The sequence below is a fragment of the Danio aesculapii genome, chromosome 1 (assembly GCF_903798145.1).
Source record: "Danio aesculapii chromosome 1, fDanAes4.1, whole genome shotgun sequence".
Classification (NCBI taxonomy): domain Eukaryota; kingdom Metazoa; phylum Chordata; class Actinopteri; order Cypriniformes; family Danionidae; genus Danio; species Danio aesculapii.
The window spans coordinates 15,245,537-15,263,979 of record NC_079435.1 but is presented as its reverse complement, the minus strand read 5'-3'; the positions used below and the strand labels follow the sequence as shown (position 1 = coordinate 15,263,979).

The following is an 18,443-nucleotide window of genomic DNA, read 5'->3' as shown; positions in this document are numbered from 1 at the left end:
CACTTAGCTGTTTAACATGCTAACAATACAAAATAACTCAAACAATAACAGCCATTTTTAAAATCAAAATTTGGTATACACTAGAAAATCGACACTACAGATTTATGTTAAATCTGTACTTAGCTACCCATCTGATTTTAATAACCCAAATGCTCTGTCCAGAATGGCTTAGGCTCTAAATAAGAGCCACCTCATGTTATGATGGTAAATGTACCGTGCGTTTCCTGAGACAGCAGCGCCCCCAGTAGGCAGTCTGTGGCAGTGCAGGACGAAGGCTCTTCGTTTCCCAGACACAACAGCTGCTTGTACTGACCGCAAGGGAGCGAACATAACACCCTACCAAATATACACACGCAATGAATTTTTAATCTGAAGTTATTCGTTATTCATAAGCTACATATTTACACTGCACTTAGCAATTGATTTCTAAATAAACTTGAATTCAGAAATGTCTTATTCTGGAAATAAGAAACTAGATTGATAGTAATACATGTAGCCATGACCTTTCTCAGAAATTGTCTTCTAGAACTGAGAGCAATTGTAAGTACATTACCAATCAATGGTGTCCTCTGTGTTTGGGTCAGGGTACGTCTGGACCCAACGGCCAATAGACCAGATCCTTGACACTTTACTCTCACTGTCAGTTTCTGTGCTTTCTCCTTCAGAGCTTCTGTCTCTGTTCTGATCATCTGCTGCCTCAATGACATCCTCACAGCACAGAAAGTAACTGTGAAGGTAAGAAAGGGTAGCAGTGAAGACACATATGGCTTTACTGCAAAACTGGAATTTTGGAATTATGTAAACCCTGGAGACAAATTCCCTGCTGCTTAAAATGGGGTTATGAATTAAAAAAGGTCTGTATGAACACATTTTGTTGATGATTTATTATACAATGTAAGTTGCACTTTCATTCCAAAAATGATTACATTACACAAAAATGATTCATTAGAAACAGATTTTTAAGAATAAACACAACTCTTCCAATATTTGGTCTAATTTAATTTGTAGAGCACAATATTTAAGTGGAAGTTGTTTCTATTTTATTTTAACAACAGACCTTTTATTAGTGCTTTAAAAAAACATTAACACTCATTAAAATACATGATCTTTACCCGATCCAGATTATCAATACACAATTTTAATAATGGAGCACAGATGTTACATGTTGCATCTTAAAAATATTTAGGTGTCTGGCTTGATAAGTTGATTTGTAGCTGTCATATTGATAGGCTTTTTTTAAAAAATCAAACCAACATTAGGTTTTTATTTTCGTTTAAAAAAATGTTTTCCTTCGTAGCTCAAAAACATTTAGTTGAGAGTACATTGCTACCAGAATTAGATATACTTTATATGCACGCACCTCTGAATGAAAAAAAATGAAATAGTGTTTATCATAGTCCTTAACTGGTTCGAGTGCTACACAGCACTGTAATTTATATAAAATAACAGAATGGACCTCAATACAGTTAAGGGGGAAACAACATGTTTAAGTTTTCATTTTTAAAGCTTTAGTTGGTAAATTACCACAGTATATATCTAATTTGTTGGAGTACTGTTCAAATACTTACAATACCAGACCAGCAGATATACTCTTACTTAAGATGCCATTTTTTCCACACAGAGATCTGCATTCTCTAAGTATGCTCCATATGTATGAAATTCGTATCACTATATTTAAAAATATATAATAAATACAGTCAATTTAGAACAGTGCACATGTTTTAACCATTTTTGTGTGTGTTTGTGTTGTGATATGTATGTATTTTTTTGTAACTTTGTCCTATGCTGCCTGTCTTGACCAGGGCTCCCTGGTAGAAGAGATCTTGTATCTCAATGGGACATTCCTGGTTAAATAACTAAAAAAATAAAAAGGAAAGGCAATCAGTGGTGAAGTATCCTTCTGGGTAATGTCATGGCTGCAGCACTTTGTAAACTAAAAATTGGGACTTGATAAGATAAAATGAATGAAATAGCCCTTATATACTGTAAAAAAAGGCTGAGTTCTACACAGTGGTTTTGTGTTGTGACAACATGAAGGAAATACGTTAGCTTTAATACCTTTTCACTAATGAAAGTGGTTTGAACATAAAACAATTAAGTTGCCTGCAAAAAAAACTCAAGAATTGTGTTGTTTCAGCTCATCTTAAATAAGTAGCTTGAACAAAAAGCTAACGTCATTTTTTGTGTATACATAAAAACATTTCAGCTAGTTTCTCATTTTCAAATAGTTTAACTTGATACAAAAAAGTAACTATTAATTTGACCTACATTGATATTATATAAATAAACTTGTATAGCATGCAATTTGGTTATATAAGTTTTATATAACTTTAAGCCAAAAACTAAAACTTTTAAATTGATTGAAAATCTCTATTAAAAAATCATATTTCCTGACATCTAATTCCTAAGCTGTCACCAGTTTCCTATACACCTAGTATGGGGTTGAGTTAATGCCAACAATTAATTTAGGTGAAAAATGTGTTTGAATGAGATCAATTATCATAAACTAACAATTATTATTACACATAAAACATGACAGTGCATCCCGCAATCTTAAACAAAATGAAGTTCCATATAAACACATTTTGACAGGATCACATGCCTATGATCGACCAGGGCTGGTATCGCATCAACAATCACCTGTCAGATAAATCCCAACGCACATAAATAGTCCGCTTTCCTTACCTTAGTCATCTTCGTTTTTAAAGAAACCCCCCATCCACCCCAACTCCTTCCACTCTTTCTTACCCTAATAACAGGGGAGTTCTCGAGATCTACTTGAGCTCAGACTCCCCTCTCTCCTGACTAAACAGGAGGGAGCTCGGAACTCTCCTCCAGGACAGCATGCAAAATACACATTTACCTTGTCAAGCCTTAGCTAAGTGTGAACACTTGAAATGGTATACAGTTGAAGTCAGAATTATTAGCCCCGCTTTGAATTTCTTTTTAAAATATTTGCCAAATGATGTTTAACAGAGCAAGGAAATTTTCACAGTATGTCTGATAATATTTTTTCTTCTGGAGAAAGTCTTATTTGCTTTATTTCTGCTAGAATAAAAGCAGTTTTAAAAAACATTTTAAGGCCAAAATTATTAACATCTTTAAACTATATATTTTTCGATAGTCTACAGAACGAACTATCTGTTATACAATTAATTGCCTAATTACCCTAACCTGCCTATAGTTAACCTAATTAACCTAGTTAAGCATTTAAATGTCACTTTAAGCTGTATAGAAGTGTCTTGAAAAATATCCAGTCAAATATTATTTGAGGTCATCATGGCAAAGATAAAATAAATCAGTTATTAGAAATGAGTTATTAAAACTATTATTTTTACAAATGTGTTGAACAAACTTCTCTCCGTTAAACAGAAATTGGGGGGAAAAATAAACAGGGCTAATAATTCTGACTTTAACTGTATATTTCTATGATGTCTGTCTGATTAAACCTCACTTACAACTCTGCGCTGTCATATGTCTTTCCCTCTCCGCCTGCCTCAATCTCTCGCTCCACATTCCAGCGCATTCGTTTGTATAGGCCGGTACTGGATGAGGCAAGAAACGGTGTGGGGCAACAGTAGCGGAAGATTGACACCTTCATGTTGTCTATTTGACACTGGCCAATACTGAAGTGTGAGACACTGTAAAAAATATAGAAAATTTGCAATGAAGGAATAACTTTTATGACTACAATTAATTATGCTTCATCTAAAAATCAGGACTCTAGGAAACTTTAGAGGAAATATTCAATTAAATTCATCTTTAATTCTATAGCTCTTTTAGAATGTAAATTGTGTCAAAGCAGCTTAACATACACTATTAGAATTTGCCGCAAAGTATACAGTTATTTACTGCAAAAACACCCGGTAAAATACCACATACATTTTTACAGTTCACTACTGTAATATGCACTGGATTGTGAGTCATTTTAAAACTTTTACAGCAGGGGTCACCAAACTTGTTCCTGGAGGGCCAGTGTCCTGCAGATTTTAGCTCCAACCCTAATCAAACACACCTGAACAAGCTAATCAAGGTCTTACTAGGTATACTTGAAACATCCAGGCAGGTGTGTTGAGGCAAGCTGGAGCTAAACCCTGCAGGGACACCAGCCCTCCAGGACCGAGATTGGTGACCCCTGTTTTACAGTAACTTACTGCATATCAGAAATTTGCGGTATTCTACTGTATTTAAAGTAATCAAGTAATGCTACTGTAGTTCAAGACACAATTGAGTAAATGACATAATTAACATCTTGTATCACGAAATGTGTTTAAAATAGATTGATGAATGAAAATTACTTTTATAAACCATTTAAAATGGATATAATAACAGTAAATAATAAAAATATTGTTGTACATGGTCTTCTCATGTGTTTGGAATTTATTAAATTCAATAGTAAATACTAAAAATAGATTTTGTACTGCAGTAAACTCTAAAAACGGTCATATTGTAAAATTAAAATGTGATAAAGGGCAGTATTACCATAAAAAGAAGTTGTGATAAGGCTATTTCACTCTTAAATTAAATTGCGGTAGTGCCCTGCTACTGAACAACACATTTACAGGTAAGTTACTGTAAAGGGGCAGTTGAGGTAAATTGCTGGTAACGGTGCTGCCAGTAAGTTACTGCAAAAATACAATAAAATGTCTAACAGTGTAGATGGATAATGAATAGGTATATTCTGCTATTAAGGTCTGCCTATGCATTTATCTATGATTCTGTACCTCAGCGGATCAGATTCCTCCAGTGAACAGAAGCTGAAGGAGGCAAACAGCAACACCAGCTGCTCCAGACGAGAACACAGTTGCTGAGAGAACTGCAAAAGCTGGGAGGGAATGCAAATACAATGAATATAGATGTTCATCTTACAATGTCGCATATGACACATATAAAAAAAATCTGATTCTCACCTGCGTGCGGATATTTGTAGACTGAGGTGGGCAGAAAGGGTTGGAGTTTCTGGCTGTGGACTCCAGGAGGGAGAAGTATGGCTGACAGGTTTCCAAAAACATTGGAACGATATTGCCAAACCCATAATCCTGGACACAGTCTCGGCTAAAACAAACACATACTGTTGAAGTGAATCAAAAATATTTTTCAATTATATCTGACAAGAATGGGTGTTGTTCAAAAATTTTAGGACAAATTTGACAAAAGGTGATGATCTACTTTAAATGTTGACTAGTGTATATGTGAGGAGAAACTATTTTTGTCATAAAATAGCCTAAATACTCCTTTAAACGAATGTTTAGATATGTGCTGTTGCCTTATAAAATAAGTTTTAATGTTGCATTATTAAAAATGTTTAAGTGTTGCTTGTTGTTAGCATGTTTTAGCAACAATGCTAACATTCTTAACATGTTTAGAACTCTGACAACATGTTGTTAGCATGTACAAGGCATGTTTAGCTTATTGCTAGCCTGTTTTAAAACTTTGTTCCCACATGAAAAAAAATTATATAAAGAATCTTCTAGTAAATGTAGTGTTTTTGAACCATATTATAGTAAAGTGTATTATAGTGTTTACAGCATACTGTCATGAACTGATAAGCTGTAATATTGTAGTATGGTTTAGTTTTTACTAAACTGTGTATTAACTACACTGTTCCTATTTACTATGACCCTTTATGTGAAGCTGCTTTGACACAATCTACATTGTATAAGCGCTATACAAATAAAGGTGAATTGAATTGAATTTTATTGGGGTTTAATTTATATGGTAGAAAACATAGTTAAGTATTGTGTAATGTGTTCATATTACTGTAGTTGATGTACTACCACAGCAATTATAGAATTGCCACAACATATTAATTAATATTTTACTATAATATGGTGTATTTGCTATAAATTTCTATAGTATTTTTTTCCACATTGGTTTAAGCTCTAATAACATGTTGTTAGCGTTATTTTAATGCTCTGACTATGATTTAGCACATAACTTGCACCTATACTGCATGTTTTAGCATGTTGCTAGCATTATTTATCCAATCACCAGTATGTTGATCAAAGCTTTAAATGGATAGTTTCCTCAGAAATGAAATTTCTATCCTCGTTTACTCTTTTAACATTTAATTTAACATTTATGAGTTTTTTTTTCTTTAAATAAACTTAGAAGATAGTCTGTAGTAAACAATTTTTCCTACTATAGGTGCAGCTAACTATTGATTAGCTTACCAACATTCTTCGAAATATCTTCTTTTGTGTTCAACAACAAAAAAGAAACTCATAAAGGGTTGGAACCACTTAAGGGTGATTAAATGGTGAGTGGATTTTCATTTTTGGAAGAACTGCCCCTTTGCAATGACACATGCAACAGTAAAACCTTTCACTTAAATCTAGATACAAGCACACCTCCACACCAGCTGTGTTTGAAACTCATCTGCCTTGTTCAGCAGGTACTGAAGCTGCTTCTCAATCCGAGAGATTTTATCCTCCATAATTCTCGTGTCCCCACAGGATGGAGTGTTCCCTGCGGGTGAATCATTATCCCATAAAAACATCCCATCGCCGAAAGAGGACGCTATTGTAGTGTTCTCTGCGGACAAGAAGAGTGTAAAAGCTGCATCAGATGTGAATTTGCTGCTGGTTTAAGGGTTAAATTAATTAATAACAAAAATTTCTTGCCCTTCATTACCTTCCATGGTCTCTGTAATCGCTTCTTGGTCTGTCAGAGACTGGTCTACTTCATTCGTTTCCCGCAATAAAGACGCTGATACGTCGTGCTCTACATTAGCCATTATGGCCTAAAGTTAACGTTAATCAGCCAATATGAAGACCTTCAATTTTGGGTTCTGTGGCAAAGGGATTTTGAAAGATGCAATTAAACGTAACTGACGACAAACTTTCTAATAAATTCGATGACGTTAATCGACGACGGTAAACAAGTTAACATTAGCTTAAACGAGACAAGCAATATTAGCGTTACTGTGCTCATTAAAAGATCTCACCTGAAGTTATACAAGCTTTTATAGCTAATTGCTTACTTTGCTCATTAATGCAAGTATGCGAATTGTACTGCACCGGTAAAGTAAACTGTGGCGAAGCGTCGCAGGTCAGACGTTCAGTGATTTAAATTAATTTACCATGACCATATTAGTATTTCCTTGACTGTTGAAAGGCATCCCGTTTTGGCATGTCGTAATAAACATAATGAAATCAAATTTTTTTATATTATTTAAAAAATAATATAAAATCATTTTTAAAAATTAGTTCACATTATCACTTCCATTTCATCAGGAATGTCCCATTGCGATTTCATTCTAATAATAATAATAATAATAATAATAATAATAATAATAATAATAATAAATATAGCCACAAGCATTTAGCAACCTTTTTGACATTTAGGCAGTTTAGCTCTATGACAACCCAAAATTTAAACCTGACACAAATCAAATATGATGGAATGTAATAACTGGAAAAATATCATGTGTAACATAATGAGTGGCAGGCTGAGACAAAATCAGATTTTAAATGCAATAAGAGTTTATACCACATCAAGGTGTGATTCAGTATTATCTTAACTGCAATTTCAGTGACTTTAAGCAGTAAAAATTAAAAAGCAAAAGTCTACAAAGGTTTTGATAAATGAAAAGTGGTCTTGTGCTGCTTTCTAGTGGCTAAATGGTAGGTGACCATTCAAAGTCTGTTTTAATGGCTAACATGGTATAACAGTATGTTTTTTTGAGGCTTTTTTAAACATCCACGATGGACATGACTGGGAAACATAATGTGTAAATAAATTAAGTCATAAGCTAGAACTAAATTTGTTTTTAAATGCAATAACAGTGTTCATACCATGTCAAGATGTGAGTCAGAATGACATTTCCTGCAAATTCAATGATTTTGAACCAACAGTAAGTGGTCTTGTGCTGTCATCTAGTGGCTACAAATAGTAATGCCTTTTTAGACCATTTCTAGATGCATACACACACTTTCTGTAAATGAACTTGTTATAGTTATCCAATAAGAAAAGTTAAACTTTTTTCATAATTATTTGTTTAGACAGTCCAGACGTTTGTACAGTTTTGTTGAAATTAAGCAAAAAAAAAACTTGCTCTTAAAAGTAGTTTTTTTAAATAATGGTGAATAATTAATGGATGGTTCGAGTTACAGCAGTGGGTTTTGTGCCAAAGCGATCAGAATGAGCAGGCCTATCATATAATATGTCAGATCAAGTGTATTTGTGAAAAGCTGTCTAAATTAAACACATATTCTGCAAATTTTAGTCAATATTCTGGTGAATACAAACAAAGATATTTTGAACAGTGTTGGAAACCGGTAACCACTGAGAACTATCAGAACAGACTGATCACCTGAACAGACCTCAAGTCTGTTTCATCTGTTTCTCTGAATTTAAGCCTAATAATAACAAAATTAGATCTTTAATCTGAAAAGAAAATACGTCTATACCTTATGTTGTTTTTAACTGAAAAAATATCTTTAATAATGTAAACTGGACTGAGGTCATTACCTCAGAAATGTTTCATTACAAATAAGGCTAAAGAAGTATCCTTTAAATTAGGGCTGGGCCGATAAACAATATTATATCGAATCACTATAATATTTGCAACAAACAATGATAATCTCTGGACTTTTTTACTCTGTATTGATCTAAGAGCCAGTCACACAGCAAAAATGTCCAACAATGAGAATCTAAAAGTGTGTTGATAGTGGAGATGTATTGAATTTTCAACCACTGAAAATGTATCGGCCAATAATATGTTATGTCATTTAATGGACCCTCTAACTTTTGTGGCTGCAGTCATTGTTGGGGTACTCTTTAAATGTGGCAACATTAACAACTTATATCCAAATATATATCGTTATCATTCGATATGGAAAATAATTAGCAAGATTGCGTTTTTGCCATATCGCCCAGCCCTACTTTAAATGAATTTATATAGTTTATCCCAAAAAAATATTTCTACAAAAATTGTAGAATGCTGAGTTAGAATGCTGTTTTTGTGAAAGCTTTAACAAAACTATTTCACATTTGTTTGGTTTTTAATATTTTAAAAACATTTTTCTTATAAACATGTGATTTTGGGTTATTATGTTAAGGATCTCTCTTTAAAAGATGCTGCTTTTATTATAAACTTTATTATTATGTAAATTTCACATACACAAATCCCAGTTTGCCAAAAGAAATCTCTTCATGGTGCTAGAAAAAGAGATTAAAATGTAAAAAAAAAAAGTGATTTCTAAGTCTAAAAATAGAAAAGCAATTGAAATAGTTAATATATGCTCCTCTTTTAACTTTTTTACATAAAAATGTAGTAAAATTGCATTTAATAACTCTTGTTAATCACTAAAATTGGAAAATTATGTGTAATATGTAGTTTTATAATTATGTAATTATGTTTCTTTTTAAAATTATTTAATTTCTTATTTTCTCATTTAATCCTTCTTGTTAAGGAATGTGAAGTGATTTTGTTGTATAGACTTCTAAACATGAAGAAACTGGACTGATACACACACACAAACACAAAATTAACGGACAACTACAGAAATATTTGCACTACTGCAACTTTTACATTGCTCTGTACAACATATCTACCTCAGTGACAAATGTTTACCTGTAAAGTATTTATATTTAATTCAATATTTGCACAACATCCATAGTATATTAGTAGGCGTTACTGTTTCTTGTCTTGTTTTGTCCTGTCTTGTCTGTCCTGTTTTATTTGTACGAAATGTTGCACAACCCGCCCTTTGCGCACTTATTCTTATTTTTATTTTAGTTTATCTTATTTTATTTCATTCTTCTAAATTTTTATAGTAGTGTGTAGTATTGTGTTATGTTATCAATTTATGTTGTTTGATGTAGCACTTTAGTCCTGGAGGAATATTCTTTTGTTTCTGCACTACTGCGCTGTTTATTGTTGAAATGACAATAAAGGCAACTTGATTTGACTTAATAAAACTGTACATCATGGTTCTTGTTAAAAAAAACATTGAGAACCATAGGCTACTAGCTAGTAAAAACAAATACTAAGGAAGTCAATGGTTACCATTTTCCAACAGTGTTCACAATATTTCTTTTGGGTTCCAACAGAAGAATGAACTCAAACAGGGTTGTGACAAATACAGAGTGAATAAATGATGACATAATTTTAATTTTGGGCTGAACCATCCCTTTAATCACTGTATTTTTAAACATATTTTGCTGTGTAAATCATATCGTCCATGCTGCTGTCATATGCTGAGCCACGAGAGAGTGATGAAACCATATTCATTTGCCTGTGGACACAATACAAGGTCACGTGGTCCACAGGAGCGCGCAACCGGCGTGCAGGCAATGCACGCGCCCGGGGATAGTAAACGACCCTCCCGCGCGAGCCATCATCACTGGCGCGAGGCTCACACGGGCGACGTTGTCTTTTACACAAGGGCGTATTGGTGTATTATTCCCCGGCTGTGAATATCAACTTCTCGGGCTTCATTTTATGAAGAAACGACAGTTGGGCTGAATATACCGTTGGTGTTTTCGGGTGATGAATTGAGAAGAAAAGCTGAACTCTTTTTGACTAATTACCCTGCCCAGTGCGGTACATGTATGCAGCTGAGAAAGAACAACTATTTCAGGACGATGTTATGGATAAATACACGCGACTTTACGCCAAGCTGTGGATATGGCAGAGGATAGTTTGAATGAACGTTGTCAGACATACAGCTAATGCTTTTATATCATATTCGCATACATTTGTTTTTATCCTGAATGCGATTTTAATTGCTTATGACAGCATGCATCAGGTATTACAGTGATGCAACAGCATTTATTACATGTTAACAAGTTGTTCGAGCGCTGTTGGATCTTAAACTGTTGCATTGAGGGCTGACAGAAGAATAGGATCCCTTTGTCGGCGATCGTTGGGAATCTAGGAAGAGGAGGAACGACAATTTGGGTGTCCTGAAACAAACGACAATCCAGATATACAACCATGGCAAATGACTCAATCCAAGTAAGTTTACTGCTAGTTACAGAATGATCCATGCTAACGTTTGTTAGTTCCCAAAACATCCCACGTGTTTTTTCTTCTTCTAATATAATGTGGATGTGGAGGGCAGACGATAGAGTAGCTTAAAGGGATAGTTCACCCAAAATTCAGGAAAATGGACTTCATTTACTCACCCTTGATTTTACTCCAAACCAAGCCAGTTTAAGGTGTTTTTTTAAGGAAAACAAATATAATGGAAGTCAATTGATACAGGTTTCCTACAACTATATATATATATATATATATATATATATATATATATATATATATATAATCTATAGATTTATAGATACATGGATTTATAGATTTATAAATGTTATAGATTTACTTAAATTAGGGACGCTCCAATCAGGATTTTTGCAGCTGATACCGAGTACCAGTTCCTTGTCATGGTGATCGACCGATACCGAGTACCGATTCTGATGCTTCAAGCTTTATAATGCATAAAAGCACACTTTTACTTTAAGGCAAGTGCCTTACCTAATAGACTAAATAAAAGATGTTGCATAAAATATCTTAAACATATCTCTTATAACCATTTTTGTTGACATGTAATGATCAGGAGCAGCTTTATAGAAAATAATAGATAAAACAGAAAAGAATTGTAAGAAAAATCACTAACAAAGCAATTTGGCTTAATTTGGGAATAATTCATCTTGTATTAATGAAGTTTAGAGCACATTTTGATGCATAAGAAGTTAAGATGCACCTATAAATCCATTACTTCCTACTAAAAGAAATAGGCTTATTAACTACTTTTATTTAAGCATTTATCACGATAAGTTGTATTATTAAATTTCCAAGTGAAAATTTTTTTCTCTAATATTTTCAGCCAGCTTTTAATGAACTTGCAATATTGCAACCTGCAATAAATACTGCTTGTAAACTCGCAAACAAACACTTTTGATCGGTTCATGAGATCGGTCAGTACCTGTCGAGTCATGAAATGTGATTATCGGCTGATACAGATCTCTGGCCGATGGATTGGAGCATCCCTAACTTACTTTTATATATGTATATTCAGTTGAAGTCAGAATATATTAAGAATATAATAAGATATTTTTCAAGACACTTCTATACAGCTTAAAGTGACATTTAAAGGCTTAACTAGGTTAATTAGCTTAACTAGGCATGTTAGGGTAATTAGGCAAGTTATTGTATATTGATGGATTGTTCTGTAGACTATCGGAAAAAAATATAGCTTAATGGGGCCAATAATTTTGTCCCTAAAATTTTTTTTCAAAAATTAAAAACTGCTTTTATTCTAGCCTAAATAAAACAAATAAGACTTTCTCCAGAAGAAAAAAATATTATCAAATATACTGTGTAAAATTTCCTTGCTCTGTTAAACATAATTTGGGAAAAAATTTTAAAAAGAAAAAAAAATTCAAAGGGGGTTATTAATTCTGACTTCAACTGTATATAGGTATCGTTTGTGTTTATCAGAACAAAAAAAGTCAAACTAGTTTGGAAAAATTCAAGGGTGAGTAAATGATGACAGAATTTATTTTCGCGTGAACTATCCCTTTAAGACCCAGAGGATGCATTCACTTTTTCTTAGCAAGCTTTTATGCATGGGAGAATCACTGAGTTTATCTCTGAAATGTTGGATTCCCTCATCCACTCTTTATCTAATAGGGTCAATTCTCTTCTATTAGGATGTGAATGGATATTTCTGGTGGCTAAACACAGCCAACATATTTTGATTGTACACAGCAGGAACTCGTCTGAAAAGCCCTGTTAAACACTAGTTTGATCAGACACTTGGTGGTGGTGGTTTGTCAAGAATTTGTTCAAATTATATCTTAATGAATGGAAACATAAGTACAATGAAGACAGATAGGTAACATTCACCCTTTTATGACTTCTGGAAACTATTTAATGGGTTTTTCTATTTATGGTAAATCAAATATAAGCCAGAACATTTGTGTTATGTAAGCCAAGCGTTGTGAGCACATATGCTGTCCAGATTCTTTAGGGGAAATGTCAAAAAGCAGTTGAAAACGAATGTTTAGCAAGATGCTTTTTGAATGAGTAATGTGTGATATATCAGCCAGGATGACTGATCCAAAAATATGTTTCAGTTTCAGCAGATTCAGCATATTACCAATCCATTAACAAAATCACCTCAAAATGTAAACTACATATCATTCGAAACCTGTCACAATTTAATAGTTTTAAATCATTTAAAGGGCAGCTATTTTAACCCCGCACACACACAAAATAAACCTGATTAAACGTCCACAAATCGGGATTAAAGCGTCTTCTTTTATAATTATACTGACAGGCGGCTGTGGTGATAAAGATGGTAAAATCACTGTTATTCATTACAAACATGCACCGTTTTAAAAACATTTTAAACTTGTAAAACTTGATCGCATTTGATGATGATTGATGATCACAGAGCGCTGAACAGATCTTTTAATCCCAGATGCTTTTGCGCACGTCCTGTCTTGTTGATATTATTATACGTGTTACTATGGAGACATGTTAATACGCAGCTGTCAGTCAATTCGGTGGGGGGAAAAACTGCACTCCTTCGTCATGTTGCGGTCGGCCTCAAAATGGGAGGGATTTGGATTTTATTTTAATGTCACCCCAATATTAATGTAGACACAATATACCTACACACAGTTCTGTCCAAACAGCGTACAAATTATGATTTTCATCATAGGTGCCCTTTAAATAAGTAACTGACAATCAACTAATTAATTTTTTTTACCTAGTCAAATCAATTAGTATCAGTTAATTCAATAGATTTTTAAGACCACTAGTGTTTTCCCCACTTCTTGTATATTTAATTGTATACAAGATGGACTTGCCGAATGCCATGAATTTTTGTAAATAGTGATCAAATACAAACAGACATCATGGAAAATAGACTGATTCTACCAATAAAATATCTAACAGTGTGGCCACAACCTTACACAGACACACACATGTGTCCAGATTTAGAATGACTAAGCAAGAGCAGTCATCAGGAATGTGATTATGTCAGGGACTGAATGACAACAGCTGATTCACATAATGAGCACCATTTTTTGTTTTGTTTTGTTCTGTTGAGAGCTCTGCCAAGTTCCAAATTCATAGATGCAGTGATCTTATCTTTCTTATCCTCACAGCAGGAGATTGTATGCACAGATGCATCTCACAACCTCCTCGCTGACTTAATCTAACAGTTTATTTGCTCACTAGATTACTAGTTCACAGATGGAGCTGACAGAACCTAATGTTATGTGCTAGGCTAGCACGTTCTGCAAAGCCTTATCCCTGTGAACTCAAAAGTCCTGTTGTGTATTTGTGCGTTTTATTAAGTAAGTTCCCTGGCCCGCTACGCATTAGGCCAGCTTAATGGGGTTTGAAGAGTAGGCCAATTCCCTGTTTCCTGTCCTGTCTTCAATTTACGGGCTTTTAACACAATCGCATATTGTTTTTGTCAATACATACCATCAGCAAATCAATGCACTGTGTAGGTTTATAGAATTAGGTACACTTATTACCTGTTTGGCTTCATTTAGTGTCTTTTCTGGCAGTTCATTTGATCTGCTAAGCAGTTTAAATCAAATGGACATACCTGTTTAAATAGTAATTCACCTAGAAATCAAAATTGTTGTGATTTTGCTTAACCTTAATAATGGCATTAAGTTAAACCTTTTTAAAATATAATTTTAGCTTCCCATCTCTTAAGCTTTGTTAACCAAAACCAACCAAACAAACTAACTAAACTGCTTTTTTTTCTCAAACTCAAAAAAAAAAAAAATTGTGGTTCACTTTTAAAAACAACACAGGCTCATTGAGAGAACGTACCCCCGTATACATTTCTGGAGAGTGTGAATTATGTAGCCAGAGCTACGTATGGCTGCATTTCGTCTTTCAAAGGAATGCTACAGGGCGGTATGACGCCACCAATGGCTTCTGTTTTTTTTTCGTGCTACCAGCTGACCACCTAGCTCTGTGGGGACGGCTTTTCCGCTTTTACCAGTTTACCCAGTAGCTTGCTGCATATGTCAGCGGACTTGAGACGCAGAGAGGAGTCTGGCGAAGAGCGGTTCTAGAAAGCAGGTGAAACAAAAACAAAAGGCAAAATTAAAATAAACAAGTAAATAACAGGGTGAGATCTTGGCAAGATCTGAAAAAATTGTAAAATCAGGCAGCCATAAGGGCTTTTCTTTTTCTGGATTGCTTTTGAAAACACTGTCGGTTTGGTTTAGGGAAGGATGTTTGCATGGCCAATTGGTGCTTTTGAAAACACACTTGGTTGGGTTTAGGGAAAGTGGTGGGTGGGGGGTTCGGTCGGTTGGTCAGTCAGTCAGTTGACAGTGGCCTCTTGGATGTACGTGAGAACAGCAGGGACGAATGGCACTCACGAGAGAAATTTGAGATCTTAAAAAACGTACACATCGGCCTCTGGTGCATTCGCACAAAAAAGGTATCTCCTGGGACGTATTTGGCGATCTCCACATATGTATAAAGGGGTGCGTATCAATAACATTCCTGGGTTGCTTAAAAAGAACGTTGCAGTGATCAGTTCTTAAATTAACCATTATTTTAAATTAAAGGTTCTTCAGGGAACCTTAAAGGCCAGTAAAGAACTGTCCTTTTTAAGAGTGTAGTAAGAAAGAGGACGCTTCTAATGTTAACCTTGCTTCTTGTATTACACTTGAAAGTTTATCTGCCAATATCGTACATTTCAGTGTTTTTTTTTTTTTTTTTACCTTTTATTAGTTATTACTGATGTCTGATTGGCTGTAGTGTGTGGGGCTGATGGTGCAGTTTTTGGAGGGGATCAGGAGGGCATGAGACTGATGCTCAGGCATAATGAAGTCCATTGTGTTACCACAGCTCCAGATCGTATTCACTATTGACTTCATGTTGGGCTCTACAGCTACACCCTCAGCCTATTTACTGACCTCTAGAAGTTTGGTGTGTGTGTGTGCTGGTCACTTGTCATGTTTGTGTTGACCTCCTGGGGCAGCTATAAGTCATTGTTTAATCCTCGTGTTGGGCTAATTTGTATTTATAAGGTAATTTCTGTAAATATCCCCCAAAACAAATACTGAGGTGTAACATGTGCTTGGTTTTGATTTCTTAATTATAATAGGCCCAGTTTTTTTGTGGTATTAAAATGCATTTTCAGTCATCACAAGTGTTCATTCAAGACATATTACTGTTTTAACCAGGGTTCAACATTCTTTAATTTATGTTAAAACTTGATTGAGGCCTATCCCATTTATTTTGTTCTATATTAGGGTTGTCAAAAGTATCGAATTCGGTACCATCAGTATTGAGATTTTAAAAACGTCAATTTCCCGCTAATATTTGAGCGCTGTTGAGTGCATTCTTAAACACCACTGATTGGCCATTGTTTTCACGTGCTCAAGGTATATGCCTGTGATTGGCCATGAAGGTCATCGGTTTACCACACTTTACCACTGCTATTCACTAATTGCAAACACAGATACACAAACACTGGAGCATTTCAAAGCCGCGTTGATCAGCTGATCTGTCTGACATGAGCTGACATGAGCGATCCACTCAAATGTTTGCAGGAAATCGATGTATTGTTACATATTATTACCGAACTCAATACTTTTGACTACTCTGTATCAGTGTAATTAACAAGTACTAGTGACAGAAAAAAAAACATGTTACGTGGGTTACACTTGAGAGTCATAATCTACGGAAACTACAATTTCGATCCTAATCGGTAGGGGTGTCAAAACTAATTGTTTCTTCTGTGCACCACGATGCAGACGTAGACTATTCGGTATCGGTTCAGTAATAGATCATAACTGGTTATTGCATACTGACATCATTTATCTCATATCTGTTATATTGCAGTAGCTTACTATGGCGAGGGAGGTGAGCGCGAGTAATTAAAATGCTCCTAGTACTTAAAAACGCAGAAACTCTTCACAATTCACTGCACGTGTGTTTGCTGGACAGTCTTTCACTGACTCTTACAGCAGAAGCCCCTGTTTCACTGCTATGTAGAAAATGAAACACAATTTCTGTCTCTCTCTTTCTCTCTATCTCACTGTGGCCTTTTGACCTGCTGAACAACGCTCATTTAGACCACCTTGTACTTAATTTAACCAACTTATGATTTGATTTGAACACATCTTAATACCAGCTCTGTAAGAAAATGCTGGGTTCCACACAATTCCTTAATGCTGCCTTAATAGTTAGCCTTAGCTTAACAGTTTTTACAAATTTCGAACATAAAACAATTAAGTTGTCCCAAAGAAACCTTAAGAATTGTGTTGTTTCAACTCATTTTAAATAAGTAGTTTGAACAGGAAGCAAAAGACATTTTTGAGTGAGGTGTAAATGAGTCTGAAACGAATTAGACAATATTAATACATTTGTAACTTTTTGAGGGCACACGAATTAAAAACGAATAATGTAAACAAAGTAATCATTGAAAATAAGCACTTCTGTATTTATTCCCTAAAAGAATGGAAAAGAAGTGTCAGAATTGATTTCATGGTGATGTTTCACCTTTAAATAGAAACAAAATAGTGTATAATTGTATGATCTGCCATTTATTGTTATTAGCTAATGTATCAGACAATAGAATTGTAATACATTCCCACATCAAGTGACGACTATCTCCAATGAAGAATATTAGTGTATTTCTGTCATTACACTAATCAGCAGCTGGTTTAATACTTTAATACACATTCAGAAACTCAATCCCTTCCCTCCCCATTTTCCCCACACTGTAAAACAGCTGCATTTTCTCATGACCTCATAAAGCCAAACTCTGGCCATGTGTTCAGTAGCCTTGTTCCGTTCCGGCTCCTCCCCTTTGTGACATCATCAGTTCTGTTGCCGTGATGAGTTCTCCTCATTATCCAGCGTTCTGAAGCATTAGAGCAGCTTGCGTAACTGTTCCATTACTAAAACCACACTTCCATTATTTCAGTGCCTTGGGCCAGTCCTCCATACATTGATCCTGATGTAAAGCACTCAATTACTTTGTAAAGCCTGTCCTTTTCTTCTTAATTCATAATTGCTTGATTTGTTTTACCGGAAGAAAGAAATGCCACTAATGCGCACATCAAACTTGCATGTTAAATGAACAGTCTATCATTACGTTAATCTCACGATTTTTATAAAGCACTTAAAAACCGCTGTTTCCTGGTTCCATGCAGGAATTTCAAAGCGTCTCGCCCCATGAAATCATTTATTTGGAAGCCATCCTGTTAATACATCCCAAAGCAATGAATATTTAATGCCGTGAAAGCCAGCATACTCTGCAGAAAGACACATCACATCCACACTGGCCTGTTGCTCTTTGTCTGAGAGAGCATGCAACAGTTAGGGTGTTGTAAACTGATCCGCAGGGTGTAGTAGCGGCTGTAATCTTTCTCTGTCTGCTTCTATCTCTCTCTTCCCCCCCTTCCTCTTTGTGAAACACCAGCTGCTACGCTTCTCCCCC

The 18,443-nt window shown here is 34.9% G+C and overlaps 2 protein-coding genes across 2 annotated transcripts in view; one reads left to right on the top strand and one right to left on the bottom strand.

The window, feature by feature from the left end:
• Positions 1–191: 191 nt before the first annotated feature.
• On the bottom strand, positions 192–6,760 carry c1h19orf67 (chromosome 1 C19orf67 homolog). The gene is made up of 7 exons (XM_056456598.1): positions 6,634–6,760; positions 6,351–6,534; positions 4,911–5,055; positions 4,725–4,825; positions 3,459–3,641; positions 554–727; positions 192–336 (listed from the first exon to the last, which is right to left on the bottom strand). The coding sequence occupies exons 1-7, from the start codon at positions 6,734–6,736 to the stop codon at positions 192–194; spliced, it is 1,035 nt and encodes a 344-aa protein (XP_056312573.1). The 5' UTR covers positions 6,737–6,760.
• Positions 6,761–10,338: 3,578 nt separating this feature from the next.
• Positions 10,339–18,443, top strand: part of pkn1a (protein kinase N1a) — an 89,281-nt gene continuing 81,176 nt past the window's right edge. Inside the window, exon 1 of the mRNA XM_056456670.1 lies at positions 10,339–10,963. Within this exon, the coding sequence (XP_056312645.1) occupies positions 10,943–10,963 (21 nt within the window). The 5' untranslated portion in view covers positions 10,339–10,942. The remainder of the gene's footprint in view (positions 10,964–18,443) is intronic.